The sequence below is a fragment of the Athene noctua genome, chromosome 6 (assembly GCF_965140245.1).
Source record: "Athene noctua chromosome 6, bAthNoc1.hap1.1, whole genome shotgun sequence".
Lineage (NCBI taxonomy): Eukaryota > Metazoa > Chordata > Aves > Strigiformes > Strigidae > Athene > Athene noctua.
The window spans coordinates 41,248,608-41,263,960 of NC_134042.1; the positions used below are offsets into that span (position 1 = coordinate 41,248,608).

General features: G+C 44.4%; 1 protein-coding gene across 10 annotated transcripts in view; it reads right to left on the bottom strand.

Annotated features, from left to right (window-relative positions):
- CDC42BPB (CDC42 binding protein kinase beta) overlaps nt 1-13,842 on the bottom strand; it is a 97,593-nt gene extending 83,751 nt beyond the window's left edge. For all 10 annotated transcript variants that reach the window (XM_074908705.1, XM_074908704.1, XM_074908703.1 and 7 more), the window contains exon 1: nt 13,318-13,842. In XM_074908705.1, coding sequence (XP_074764806.1) covers nt 13,318-13,495 — 178 coding nt within the window. In that variant the 5' untranslated portion in view covers nt 13,496-13,842. The remainder of the gene's footprint in view (nt 1-13,317) is intronic.
- Nucleotides 13,843-15,353: the final 1,511 nt, after the last annotated feature.

The following is a 15,353-nucleotide window of genomic DNA, read 5'->3' on the forward strand; positions in this document are numbered from 1 at the left end:
TCACTGCAAAGTGCCTTCTCTAAATACAAATAGGATGCAGATAGTAAAAAGTCTGAACAGTGAAATGAAAGAGGAAATTAAGGACATGAGAGGAGGGGGCTGATATTTCTCAGTAGTTTTAGGCAGCAAGACTCTGTCGAAAAAAGAAGTTATTGCCATTACTTCACTGCTTCTTTCCCCAAAGTATCTGCAGTGTGCAGGTACCTCCCATGAGGAAAGCAATACACTGCAACCAGAACACAGTGTGAACAACTTCCATACATCAGTCACACACACAGCTGAGGGCTCATAACCGCAGCATCTGAAACAACTATATAACACTTCAAACAAAGTTTCTTCTGAAAAATTAACACATTATAGTTGCTCACATACACAGTCTTTGCCCCAGAAGAGTAATGGAGCATTATATAGTACTGGCAATGAATGCCTTCACAACATAGCTGAGAGTGTATGCTCTCTGCAAGGATGTCTATCAAACTTCCAGGCATTTAGGAATTATAAGATTTTTTTTTTAAAATCTTATTATTTTCCCAAAAGTTTGCTGCAAGCAATGTACTCAAAAACACAGATATAAATTCACTGTAAGGAAAGTCAAGTGGCACTTAGGATACCCTATTAATAATCACAACACACCACTGAAAGGATTCAGTTCTTGGGTTTTGTCCTATTTTGGACATAGTTATCATTGATAGCACTTCCCGTGCTATTTTCCATATATCAACATGATTTTGAAACACGAAATTTGTTGTGTGCTTTGGTTTGCTAAGTGCACTGTCATCAAGAACATCAGCATTAAAACCATGTTGTAAATCCAACTTCATGTAAGTCATACAAGCTCTTTATTTTACAGAGGAAATCAAAAACCAGCAAATATCTCCCATTAGATCTTTACAACTACAAGGAAGGTTTGTTAACTGTTGTTAGCAACTGCTTAGTCAGAGTCCTTATAATGTCAGATATAAGGATATTAGGAACCGTACTAGATAAGAGGCCCCTTTGTGATATGAGAACGTATCTAGCAGAACAACTAAACCTGTATTTTTTGCAAAGGATGATTCAGGCTTGCAGTTATGCAGGGATTGCAGGCTGTTCTGACAGCTCCATGGAACAAAGCTTTAAAATACTTCAACTGTTATCAAGGCTGACAACACGACATAAGGAAACCACACTTGGGAAAAAAACACTAGACGTAAAACATAGGTTCAAAGTTCTTGAAACCTGTTCTGGCAATTCTCTTCCAGGAACAAGGGAACTGGCACTTTTACTAAATACATGGCAGAGTAACATGAACAAAATTTAGTTTCCCATCATTGACAAGCCTAAAATTTAGTTAAAAGCTTGCCAATACTTACATTCAGACAAAACAGTAAAACGCCAGCCAATCAGGGTAAACACCTAAGATGACAAAAAAAAGGAATAGGAAATTTACACAAGTTGTTTCAACTACTTTATCAAAACCAAGAAGATGATTCTATTTCACATATTTCTTTTCATTCTGAGAAGTATGAGAAACAACTGTTCTCTATTAAAGCAGCCATGATGTTAATTAAATTTGCTAACATGGGAGAAAAAAAAAAAAAAGATGATACTGAACCACAGAATAATTTTATGTTGGAAGGGATCTCTGGAGATCAGAGTCCAACCTCCTACTCAAAGCTGAGATAACATCAAAGTTCAATCAGGTTGCTCAAGGCCTTGTCCAGCTGAGGTTTACCTCCCAGGATGGAGAGACTATTGCCTCTCTGGGTGCCTCTTTCAGTGCCTGACCATCCTCAAGAAAAGTACTTTTTTCCCTTTACACATAGTCAGAATCCTCCTTGCCACATAGCCTGTGTCCACCACCTCTCCTTCTTGGTGCTGCACCTGAGAAAAGTCTCCCTCTTTGCTCCCCTAACCACACATCTGGCAGTTGAGGATCATGACCAGATTCTCCTTCTCCAGGCTCACCAAACCCAGGTATCTCAGATTTTTCTTGCACGTCATGTGCTTCAGGCCTTGTCAGAGGTTCTCCCCTGGACTCACTTCAGTCTCCCTGTGTTTCTTCTGTACTGGGAAGCCCAGAACCGGACACAGTACTCCAGAAATGGCCTCAGAAGTGCTATAGAAATCAGAATAACCACTTTCCTCAACCTGCTGGCTACACTCCTGCTGATGCAGTCTGGTACACAGCCAGCCTCCATTTCTACAATGATGCACTACTGACTTCAACTAATTGTTTACCAGGGTCCCCAAATCTTTTGCTGCAAGGCTGTTTGCTAGTTGGTCATCCCCCAACTTTCACAGCTCCACAGCTCAACACTTTGCACTTGTCATGCTGAACTTTGTGAGGTTTTACAGTGTGAAGGAAATAAAATGTTGGTATGCAAAAGGTAAAGTGTAGAATGTAATCTCTATCCCGCCCTCAAAAAGTGCCTGAAACATTAAACAAAACCTTTATGGTGTTTAATACTACTCACAAGAACAGGAAGTTTATAACTAGACTACCTGTAGCTCTGATTCTGTCAAAATCAACCAGGGCACTTCTGTTCCTGCTTTGAGCCACTTAAATGCATGCCTGTCTTTAACATTGAGGATAACAACTGCAAAGCCCTTTCCTAAGAGCAGCAAAAACTTCTCCACTGAATTATTTTAAAAATTAAAAATCCCCCCATTGCTTCCTTCTCAAAGTGTCAGGTCTTTTGTCTTTATGATTCACATCAGACAAGGTCAACTTCAGGATGCGGGGGGATTATTTCTAGTCATGGATGTACACCTGATTGGGTCTTGCCTGCCTGTACCAAGCCTGATCAGTATAGCCCTGCTGGTACAGCTCTACATCAACCCAGTAAATCCTGCTCGCCAGCAATAACATACACAGAGTGATAACCACAGTTCAGTTGCCTTAATAACCAGTAAATACTTACAAGAGTAAGATTACAACAGTCTGTGGGCGTGATAGAGCCTCCAGTTAGGGATCCCCACTGTATGTTGTCCTGTATTATGTTATCTGGAGTACCAGGCCAGCAGAACCACAGTTTAAAAACAACTGTTTGATATTTACATTGAAGTTGGGAATAATGACAACTGCCCAGGAAACCAAAGGCTGAAGTGACTGATAATGGAAATCTTCAGTTACATAACAGAGTCATGCAGTTAATGCAGTCAAACTTAATTCTTCCATGCAGCAAAACCATGCCACATGACTAAGGCATTTAGCTACAACTAGTTAAAGCTGGTCTGCAAGGAAAATGTTTGTGCTTCTTCCCTGTGACACAACAGGCTAGCTCATCTGCAATTTCTCAGAAAGCCTGCTCTGAAAGATGAAGTGTTGTGAGTTTAGGAAAAATACCATATTACCCATAAAAGGCAGAAAGATGAAATACCACAGACTCCAGTCTTCACTCTGCATTTATAACCCAACATCTAGCAGTTACTACCTAGCAGTTATTCCATTAGCACCTTTAGATCACTTTTAGACACTTGTACATGTAAAAACTTTTTTTCTCCCAGCTTCTTGCAATAAATCCTATAGGCTGAGGTTCTGAATCACAAAAAAGTAGTTTCCTTTTTTTAGGTGGGTAACTTGAGAGAGTTGGAGGGCAACAAAGCCATCCTAAAAGGAACCACTGAGAGCGAGTGTGCAGTGAAATCCCCTCTTTGCTTTGAAGAACATACAAACTAAAAAGAAAGAAAATATGGAAAGATATGACATTCCCTTTTTGGTCAGATGCAGTGCAAATAATCACAGCCTAGATAATAGAAACCCAGTTCCTTAATGTACAATTTTCAATCCACACTTCTTACTCAAATATACCTAGCCACAGAAAAAAATAAATTTGCTACTCTTCTTTGGATCCACAGTCCAAAAGTAGTCAGAAGCCTGCAGAACAAAGGCTGTAGAGCATGCACGCTGGTGCCCATCTCTCAGCACTAAGAGACAAGCGGACCACAGGCATGTAATCGTACCCAGGAATGGGGGTGAATGGAATGATGACACATGACATCCTAACTAATTCTATCAGAAAAATAACTAAATTTAAGGACTAAGCATGCATCTTAAAAAGCAAACTTTTGGAAACATATTTCAAAATGATAGTAAGATCTTCATACCTAAAGTCACCATCCTGTTGTTTCTACTCTGTCTTAATTATAGTAAAATAAAAGACACTCAGAACAGTCTAACTTTCAATATTGATAATCCAAGTCACAGGGGAAGAATAAAGCTGGCAGCACACAAAAAAGCTCTGTGAAGAAGCCAACTTTTGAAGAAGTATGCACAAAACGAAGATCACAAAAGTCATGCTGTAACAACAGCAGAAATACAAAAGTGTGCAAGGCAATGGAGACAACCCAGATCCACTCCCAAGGTACATGTGGATCTCTGGAAGAGGGTGGGAACCAGGGACAGAGGAATTCCTCAAGTGGGAAAAAGGTTTCAGATGCCCCAGAAGTATTACCATGCAACTGATAAAAACCTTGTCCTTCCTCAAATGAGGAGATATCCCCCACCCCGCAACCCACCTGGCACAACTCTACAAGGGATTCAAGTTTTTAATGCCTTCAATTAAAAACATGGGTTCTTTGTTGGGAGAGGGTATTTGTTGTCTTGGTCCCAGTACTATAGGGTTTAAACCCTGTAGCAGATGATCTATTTTTACGTACCTTTGGAGAATTTCTAGTGACCCAAAGTTTTTCCTTAAGTCTCATCTATCCAGGGAAGGCATACAGTTTAGTTCTTACGCTAAGGAACCATCAGTAGCAGGGAAATCATAACATACTAAGAACTCCCATACATCTATAGTGGTTTCTATATTTTGGGTGAAGTTACACCATCTATGAAAAGAATGAATCCACATCCCAAAAATTACACAATCCCAAATAAAAGTACAATATTGCCAGAATAGCTGCAACACTTTTTCGAGACTGACTTCCATATATCTAAAGTGAGTTTACAACTGGTTTCATCTTACTTATTACTTCATCTTTCACAGATTTTTTGGATGAAAATTAGAACAATAAAACCCAGGTTTAAGCTGAACTAAAACTCCAGACAAAATTCTGTATAGACTCTTCTAAAATCCTGAACATATACGTCTCACTAAATTGGCATAAACACATTTCAAGTAGGACTTCGCAAAACAATTATCCATGTTTGTTTTTATGTTGGAGAACAATTATAAATGGTAAAAAGAATTTGGGATACATCTGGCATTGATGCTGCTTCTGATTTTTTTTCCTCTTCTTGACCTTTTTTGGGAAAGGCAGCTATACATATTCAGCCCTCAAGGGCACTCCACTTAATCAAATTGAGAACTATACCTCAGCCTTCATTAATGCACACCTGATTGATAAACTCCATACCTTTTAAACAATACTTGGTGAAGACATCCCCACCATTTTCTAAAGCTCAGACTCCTTTATAGAGGTCTCAGGTTGGGTACCCAGAGGTACTAGTCACATTTGAAGCTTTAGGCCATGGTTAAGTAATAACAGGTTTCAGTGTTAAGACCCTGATGACATGAATGACAGAAATTAAGATCTCAGGCACTTCAGGATGCCTAAGGCCTCAGCTGGCAATGATGGATGCACACATTTAATCTGAATGCACTCTAAGTATATCTACAGACATGATTACTGAGGTCTATGCAAAATCAGGGCTTAAGAAAGCAGCGTGTAGTTTCCTATTGAAGAAAGCTACATTCATTATAGTGAACAAAGATCCTTATAAATGAAAGCTTGCATGCTGGCAATCTGCATATGCTGATGAGAAAAAAATAGTGGAATATTTTAGTATTAGGAGACAGCTAAGATCACATTGAACCACAGGCCAAATGTATTTAGAAATTCTTAGACCTGGAAAAGCTTTTTAAAATTAAATCACTTTTAAAAAAACAACCCACAAACAACTAGAACTTCAGTGGGCTATATTAGTGAGCATGATACAAGCTCTTTGGTAACTACATCAAGAATACATTAGAATTCCCAAGTGTACCTTATGAAAGACTTAGAAAGTGAAATTCAAATCTGTTTAAAGCATTATCAAAGGCAAAAATACAGTAGAAAGCTATAACAAGTCCCTTCTATTTTTCTAAACAGATTTGCTTGTGGTCCATCATCCTATTCATCTATTCAGACATGGGTAATTAAAAGGATGAACCCATAAAATTTCTCCTAATCCTAGGCACTATTTTCTGTTAACAGCTCAGATAAATTTGCAATTGTTTAGGTAAGTATTATAAGTCTTCCTTTTTGTAATACCCATCTAAAACCAGCTTGAACTGCCTCAAATTACAAGCAAGGGATAAAATGCAAGTTTCAGAAACTTGAAGAATCTGTAGTAGTTTAACATTCACAATTAATATCAACTACAGATCAACATTTCTAAAACCCAAAACATTAATATATAGCCATAAAGAAAAAGCAACTTGCTAAAAAAAAAGCTAATAAAACAAGTCTCTTCAGTTCTGACTCACAGTTAAAATCATTTGTTTCTAGTAGGTGTAGAAGAAACTGACTCACTCCCACATGTGAATTATTTGCAAAAAAAGAAAAGGTTAGTTCATTTGATAAAAAAAGTTCATTGCACTGAATCTGCTGACTAAACCAACATCCAAGCCGTTTTCACTGATAACACATAACTGTGCCAAGCATGAAAGTTTTAAGGACGTAAATTAAATATATTTTTTGCAAAATATTATTTCTTGATATTACCTATGAAAAAGCAATATGAAAATAATTTAGATATCCAAGTAAAACAAGTCAGAAAAAAAATTTATGGATGCTTATGAAACATTACTTCTGTACCTATATTTTTTCCTATATGAAGACAAATTTATCAATGACTTATTTACCTCTTTCTGAGTTTTCATATATAAACAAAATTAAAATACATAATATAGGTCAAACCTTTAACATACTACATAATTCCTCAAGCCCTCAACTAAAGACTGCTGCTATTTATTAGCACCCTTATCCACAGGAAAAAAGCAATACCAGCTTCCTTCTATGAGACAAAAGACAAGCTTCACCCAGCACTTCTGTCATTTTAACAGCACATGCCAGTGTATCTCTCATCCTCCAGACCACATTTCTTTCCCATTGTCAAAACCTGTCTGTGGCATTCAGTACCAATGTTTCACAGCATAAAGTTTTACAGAAAAAGTCATTAAAAGATACTGCCTCATTCCAAAAATAACAGATTAGCACAGACATACCGTAAAGGGTCCATCATACATATAGCAGCAGGCTTTGAACCTCATGACTTCAGGTCACTAGCCCTGACTACAGTGCTATCAAAGCTAACAGGGCACTCTGGGCTACTTTAAATCAATTAATCCTAACATATATTTTTTAAAAGAACAAAACCAGTTTAGTCAAAGCAGAGAATGCAGGAAACTGGGATTCAGCAGCCATGCTTGCACTGTTCTTCCAGATGACCATCAAAGACTTCATTAGCGAAGACAATCCAAGCTACAGTGTCCCATCTCCAACCACAGGAAAGCCTTCAGGGAGCAGGAAAGGGTTCCAGCTGCATTCACACTGCACTGTGCACAAAGAAACTGTGGCCACCACCATCACCACTGGCCTTTCCAGAACCTCTGCAAGGCACCTGTAGCTTCACCCAGCCCCAGTGGGCCCTCATCCACACCCTCCTGCCACTAACTCTACCATAAGGGATTGTAACAGGCTTGGTGGATAGACGATGGAAGTAGAGGAACTTCGGCCAGAATCTAAAATTCAGTTTTCTTGTTCATCAGCTGTCTTTATTATCCAACCACACTTAATTAACACACGCGCCCGACAGGCTTATCACTCACTTCACAGCTTTGGCCCGCACAGAGAAGGACATTAAACAAGGTATCAAAGCCTGAGGACCCTTCCTGGCTTTCTATGTGTATTTCTGCAAGTAGGGGAGAGGGGTGGAGTACTAACGAGAAAGAAGAGAGGAATTTAAGCCCTCAAGACAAGAGATATGTTATCAAGTGACAGTTTTTCCTGTTGCAACCCAAAAAGGCCAAAAGAAAAGATCCTCATAAGCAACTCCTGAAGTCCGACATCTCAAAAATACTTAAGGACAGTTTGTGCCTCCTATACTAGCAGCACACGCAGTTGCTCGTCATGCCCCCACCCTTACCTAGCACTTTTTTTAGTACATCAGTGCCTGTGACAGTCAGAGGACTAGGTCCACCCTGCAGCTAGTTTTGAAGATCTCTAACGCAGGCTGGGAACACCTTTTCTCAGGTCCACACCTACACTTCTGAATACAACTGCTTTCAGGCTGAGAGAACAGGCTCTACACTCTTCTGACAGAAAGGCCACCCTGCAAGGGTCTCCCTTCCCTCACAAGATACCTTTTAATTTGAAAGGTTAAGGTGCCTCTTTAAGCAGAACCAGGAGGAGGATAAAGTAAGTCTGGGAGTAGACTTGCGAAGTTCACAGAGCCTCCCAAGCAGCAAGTTCCAAACATGAAGCACCAATCCTGACAGCAACCCAAAGCTGTGAATCAGTGCACCAGCAGCAGCAAAACAGCAAACCCTTTCTGGTGAATCCTTCACACATGATTTTTCCATCTATGGTTCAGCCTCAAGCATAACAGATATATACCCAAAAGTGGCAGCTCAATGCTAGGCTAGAGAGGTTGATTTGAGCACTCCGCATGCACATCTTTTCCTCTTCTAGCCCAGATTGGGAATATGTTGCTGTTACCACACCAGCATCCCCTGTCTATTATGCCAGACTGCCTTTAAGGGCTCAGCAGCAGGTGCCCAGCTGGCTTGCTTGTGCTAATCATCTGCAATCTTCTTTCTTTTCTCCACAGCTTCAGCCCCCTTTAAGTTCCTCTCAGGAAAAATAAAAACAAATACCCAAACAAAAAAACCCACCACCCCCATCAAAAAGCAGAATACCAGACTAGCTGGGTAGCAGACCTTGCACAAACTGAGAATGCAGAAGGTAAGTCAGCATTCAAATAGATGGCTCATAACACGTCAGGGGGAATGGTTCACAGAAGTATCCTGTGCACCTGCTTCAAGGGAAAAAACCCTCACATTTCAGATCAGTCTAAACTACTGACATCAGTTTTGAGGTGTTCTCACAGAGAGGACTAGCCAGTACATACTCCAGGAGTGAGACAACAATGAATGAACTGTGTGGGGACATGTGCCATCTTGCCCTCTGTAGCATGCCCAGCAGTACAAAACAGGGTCAGAGGAAACAAAGACTGGAGCAAAAGAGTCTATGCACCACCAAGAGCATTTTGAATACAAATAAGGCCCATTCCTGTTAGACTCTTCTCTGAACATGCTTGCCTACTGGCTGCAAACTGCGCCAAGTAGCTGTTCAAAAATGGAGCAGCCGGTTGTGCCAGTCACTGCTGACTGGAAGTAAGGGGCAGTAAGCACCAGCCACAGCCAACTGAGTAACTCCTGAAAAACAAGGTGATGTCAGACGAGCATGAATGTGACGCCAGCCAGCACGGTACCCTGCAAGCAGCCATTCTAGCACAGGATTATGCAAGATTCAGATCTCTCAATATAACAAGGGACTCCATAGGGAGGAACACACTGTGCCTGAAAGCCAAAGGACAAGTGATGTGTGGACACCTGAGCTGCCATGCTGCTCCAGCACTCCTGTACTTCTCTCCTGTCATGTGAAACAAAGGACAGCATGTCTTTTGCAGGAAGAGTCTTTTAAGAGTTCCCTCTGCAGTGCATGGACAATACCACCCACAGCACCGGCCTGCACCATAATCCATTGGATAAATCCAAAGGCCACACAGCCTCCTCTGCGCTTGCCAATAGTTTCAGGTAGTCTTCACTAGTGGCCTAGGTCAGCTTTACCAAGGGAAGTACCTCTACAGACTTCCAGGGCCATGCAGGCTCTTTTAAAGGCTTTCTAGAATCCAGGACCGTTCACTTCCAGCATCTCCCCAGAAGCCAGCTAGGTTGCTCTTCTGACAACTGGAAGGATAAGTGGAGATGGTCAAGCAATTTGGCCTCAGAGGCAGGAGGGTTGCAGCAGCCAGTTTCACTGATGACTTTCAGAGAGGCATGAGCAAATATAACTAGAATAAACAGGACTCCTCACTGTGAGGATTCTTCACCTTTTCTCACTCTAGGAGCAGCAGATACAGCAACAGTTTAAAAGACGCTAAGCACAGATTTGGGAAATTCATTCTGAACAAATAGACGTGGGCTTGCTATCTAACAGACTTGGAATCAATTCCCATTAAGAATACTGAGCATTATTTCAATATCTATTATATAAACAATACAATGATAACCAATAGGGTGAGACCTTATTCAACAGAAGTTATAAATAAAAGTAACTAGAAGAAAAGGGCTTTTGAACACCTTGCAGCTCAGCTAGCTCTTCTCCAAAGATACTTAGCATAAAGATATCATACATCCAGCACAGGGAAAAAATATAGTCTGTTTGAAAGATCCATTCACCCTGGGAAAGCTACAATTGCCAAGGTTAAAATGGCAGATTCTTACAACATTTCTAAAGCAATGGAAGCCACAAGCTGCCTCAAGGCGAACAGCCACACCCTACGCTCTTCTATGGTTAGCAAATAGGAAGACGATTTTGAAGAAATAAGCTTGTGGCAGGACTGCCAGGAAGCAGCAACGGGTTTTATAGGACAGAAGCAATGAAATCCACCAGTTGGGGCTCACCAGCCTCTGCAGGTGAGGTGCAAAGCTCCTACGGATGTTCAATAGAGAGAAGGTGGTGTAAGTCTCACAAGATAAACATGGGACTTAATTTTCTGGACTCCCCACTTCCCTCCTCCCACAGTCACCAGCTCTAGAATACAAGCAGCATCATGCTTCTGTCAAAGAGCAGAGAGATCCACATCCAGCAGCTACACCACACAACTCTGCACCTTCTCTGCACCCCACAGCCAGGAAGAAACCCTGCCTCAACTACCACACCTGAACTCTTATTTTCTCTTGACAATTAAGAATGCAAGCAAGTCTATCAGCCACACTGAATCATTTCAAGGGAATTTTACATGTGTGATACCTCACACCCAGTTTTAAATCCAAAATACTTAAGAAATGCTTGTTATATAGCTCGGCTTAATTTAAACTTAATACCTGTGCAGCTTATTTCCATTGTCAGTGATAAGTCTCCATTTTGTCTAAAGAAAATTCCTTCTGGCTCTAGTTGATAAAGAAACACTGATCTTCAAAGTATATCCCAAATATTTACCTACACTCTCATGCTTCTACAGACACATAACAGCACAGAAAACTTGTGCACATCAATCCAGAATATCTTCTAACAGAGAATCAGCTGTAATTAAGACTGCACATCATGACATGAGGGAGATTAGCGTGTTTGGCATGATATTTTCCCTATTAGCTGGAGGCAGAAACAAGTTCCTTGTCAGTGGAAACATACTGTGAGGGCATTAGGACACAGATGAAAGGTGTCTCGTTGTTGGCATTTATTTGTTTTTAACAGCTTGAAGGAAAGGGAGGAACACACAGTATCAACTGTAATTGGTTTGAAGGGTATTCCTTGTTGATGGAAAACAAATATACAGCAGTCCAGATTTAGGCCCATCCCCTTACCATCAAGAGCCTGGATTATAAACTTTTATCCCTGCTCTGCAGCACCAGATGGTAGCTCACATACATTTCAATTATTTATTGAATAGGCACTTTGTTATACTAGGGTAATCCCACACTGCAGTAAGAACTACACACTGTTTTTATTGCGAGCTATACTTTTCATCAAGTCAGTAACCTTTTCACATTCAGTGAACACAATAAATAGAATTAAAAGAAGCGATTTTATAAACAATTGGATAATCGGCCTCTCCATCACACGGCAAATGACAACGCAGGGATCAATCAGTAAAACACAACCACCAGCAGTGCTATAGAAAAAGCATATCATTCTTTGGCCTGCCCCAAATCCTTTCCTCAACTTCAGTATTCAAAGTACACTCCTAGTCTGATCTACCACATTGAATAGTTTGTAGGTGCTCACTCGTTCAAGCCATCAGCTCGAAAACAAGAGTACAAAACCAGATTGCAGAAGATGTACAAAGCTCCCACAACAAAACAAATAATCAATGTTCCCCAGGCATCAGCCTTATGGGGCAGATGTGATAAAGTGGTTAATTATTCAGTTGGCAATCGCATTACTGACGTCAACAGAAGAGTCCAGGAAGTGAATCCTCTTAGTTTGTTAGTATGTGACAAAGAGCGGTGGTCCCCACAGAAATTAAGGAGAACCAGCTGTCCCTACATGCTAGCGCTCTGGTCTGTAGTGCTAAAGACACACATTTGCATTTACTGAAGTAAATCGGCCCCTCCCTCTCCCTTAGGAAATCCTTTGAGTTTTTTAAGAGGGTTCTTTAAAAGCCTAATTAACTGTACATGCACGGAACAGCTGATAAACGGGACAATGTACTCGTGAGCAATGATCTCTCCTCCCTCCCCTCCAATTCTTATTCCATGGAGAAGTTAAGTCACCTTCGTCATACATTATTATTCATAACTTACTCAGCTAAATAAACCAGTCAGCCACCATGGCTATTTTAACATAAATTCATTTAGGCATGCAGCAGGGAAGGTTCTCTACTCTTCACATACCTGTAGTCCATAGTTTTAACTAAACTACACTGAATAGAAAACTTTTATCCTAAGCGTTATCGCAAGTATCCACGTTTCCTTTTGTCAGCACACTCCGGACTATTGGGGGTTTCTCATTATCAGGCTGCTTAACAGTAGGAAACCATTAAACAAAACTGTTATAAAGGCTGCCTAGAATTGCTCTGTCCTTCGGGGGCATGTCAAATTAGAAAGGCTGCATGATGAACGGTAACTGTTGTTCCTTCAAGACACACACACACGCCCTCTCTTAACAGCAACGAATCCGGCGCAAGAGCAGCATTTCAAAGCCGGAGCCTGCTCCCCTCCCCCAGGTAGGAAACCCTCCGAGGAGCACTGGATTAGCCAGCCTGACGTTTCGGGTTAAGCCGAGCAGGGTTTCAGGCCAAGGACTCTCCGGTGCTGGTCCCGCTGCCGGCTGCCAAGCGGTTCGCTTGGGACCGAGCGGGGCTGGGAGGGGACCTGCAGGGCTCAGGGCCCGGCTGGCGGCGGGGGTGTTCCCCGGAGAGACTCCGCATCCAGGGGCGGCGTCTCCCCACCCCACCCCGACCCGCCCGGCCGCGGACGGGAGCGGCGGCGGGGAGCGCTTGTCGCTCGCCGCCCCTCGCCCGGCGATGAGGGCAGCGGGGATCCCCTCGCGGGAGTCCCTCACCCTCACGGCATCGTCGCCCCCATCCCCGCGGCCCGTCCCCGTCCTCCCACCCGGGCTCACCCCACTCGAGGAAGTCAGAGACGTATCTGTCGCGGCGGAGCGGCGAGTCGCGGCTGCACTCGGCGTAGACGCCGACCAGGAGGTCGAGCAGGGTCTCCACGCTCAGCACGCTGTCGTGCCGCTGCGGCCCGTCCAGCACCAGCTGCTCCAGCCGCTTCAGCCGCACCTTGGCCGACATGGTGCCGCGGCGGCGGGCGCAGGGCAGGGCAGGGCAGGGCCGACCCGCTCGGGCGGCGGCGAAGCCGGCGGACGGCGGCGCGCGAAGGCCCGGGGCGCCGCGCTCAGCCGCGCCGCACCGCCCGCGCCCCGCGCCGCCTCCCGCCCCTCACGGCCGCGCCGGGGCCGAGCGGCTCCTTCCACGGGCTCCGCCTCAGGCCCGGACGGTCCATGGGCCGGACCCGGCCACCGCCTCCCCGGCTCCGGCCTCTCCCCGGCGGCGGGGAAGGGGCAGCTCCCGCTCCTCCTCCTCCTCCCCGGCAGCGGCGGCCCCGGCGAGCGCGGCCCGGCGCGTCCCACGGAGCAGCCGCCCGGCCACGCCCACCACGCAGCGTCCGCGCGCTCCGACGTGGGCAGGGCCGCGCGAAGCCGCGCAGGAAGATTGGGACGAGCGCCGCGCCGTAGCGGGGGGGGGCGCGCGTGCGTCTGCCCGCCCCGCGCGCCGGGTCGGCAGATTCGCCACGGGCGGTGGGGGGGGGCGGCGCGAGCTGCACGTTCCCGTCCTGGCTGTGCTGCGGTGTGTCCCCAGCGCTGCCTCCCAGCCGGGCGCCGAGGGCCGAGCCCCCTCTTCCCCGGCCAGGCTGGCTGCCCCCAGGCCCGCACCAGGCCGTGGCTTCCTTCGAAGGACGGGGGTGACCCCGGAGGCCGCATCCCCACAGGCCGCATCCCCACAGGCCACCTTCGCTGGGTGTGTGTCGGGTTCGGGAAGCTTCTCCAGCCACGACTGGAGCGGGGCCTTCCCTTTCCCTCGGCCACAATGCCCCACTCTGCGGCCGCGGTGGAGCCCTCGGCAGCAGGCATAGGGCTGGCGGGGTAGGCAAGGCCCCACAGCAGGACCTGGCGACAGGGAGCTGTGGCTTTCTGTGCCTTTTGAAACGTACCCGGTGATAGGGGTTTATTTCAAAGCAGCAACTAGCCTGGGCGAATGGAGCCCTGTGTGTTAGCTGCTGTCCATACTCCCTTGAAGGAGAAGGGAGCTCGATGTAAGGCACTCAAAACTTTCTGCAGTGCTCTTTTTTTTCTTTTTTTTTTTTTTTTTTTGCATTATAACTTACTCTGAGAACTGTTCTCTCTGGAGGCTGCATCACCTTAAGGCAAGATGCTGAGTAGCTTAAGATGGGAGTTGACTTCTCTAGGAATGCAGCCCGTCAGGTCCTGATGCAAAGCTGAACTGGGAAGGATCCCTTTTCATTGCTTGTCTCCTGGCAAGTAGATAGAGCGTTGTGTGCTGAAAATCATCACAGTGGAAAGGGAGGCTGCTGAACGCTCATTCTGCCAGGACTGGGAAACCCCCTGCTGCCTACAGGAGCTGGAGCAAGATGGGGTTGCACCGTGGTAGCTACAGTTGCCAGGGGTCCTTCATGTGACATACCAGTTGTCACTGAAAGGCCTGAATGTTCTCAACCGTCACCTTCAGGTCCAATGGCTAGGCCAAACCCAGCCAGTGTTGCTTATGGGGAGCTGTTCTTTTCAAAGGGTCAGGAGCATAACCAGACAGAGCTAGATGGAGAACTGTGTAACAGAAAGCATTGCTCCCAATGTGACATAGAGGTTCAGCAGATGGTTACAGAAATACTTGTTTCTAGGAGCCTTTGCCCCTCGGGCACATCTGATATTTCTTTGACAAGAATACCTGTTATATCTGAGAACTATTCAGGTCGTAATAATACTGTGCTCTGCATTTGGACCTCCTCCCCAGATCAAGAAGGTACAGGCATGTTGGGACCTGTTAATTCTAAAAAATGCAATTTGATAGAAGATCCTGTGAATTATACTTTTATATCAAGAACCTACAATTTTAAAACAAAAACCACAGTAGA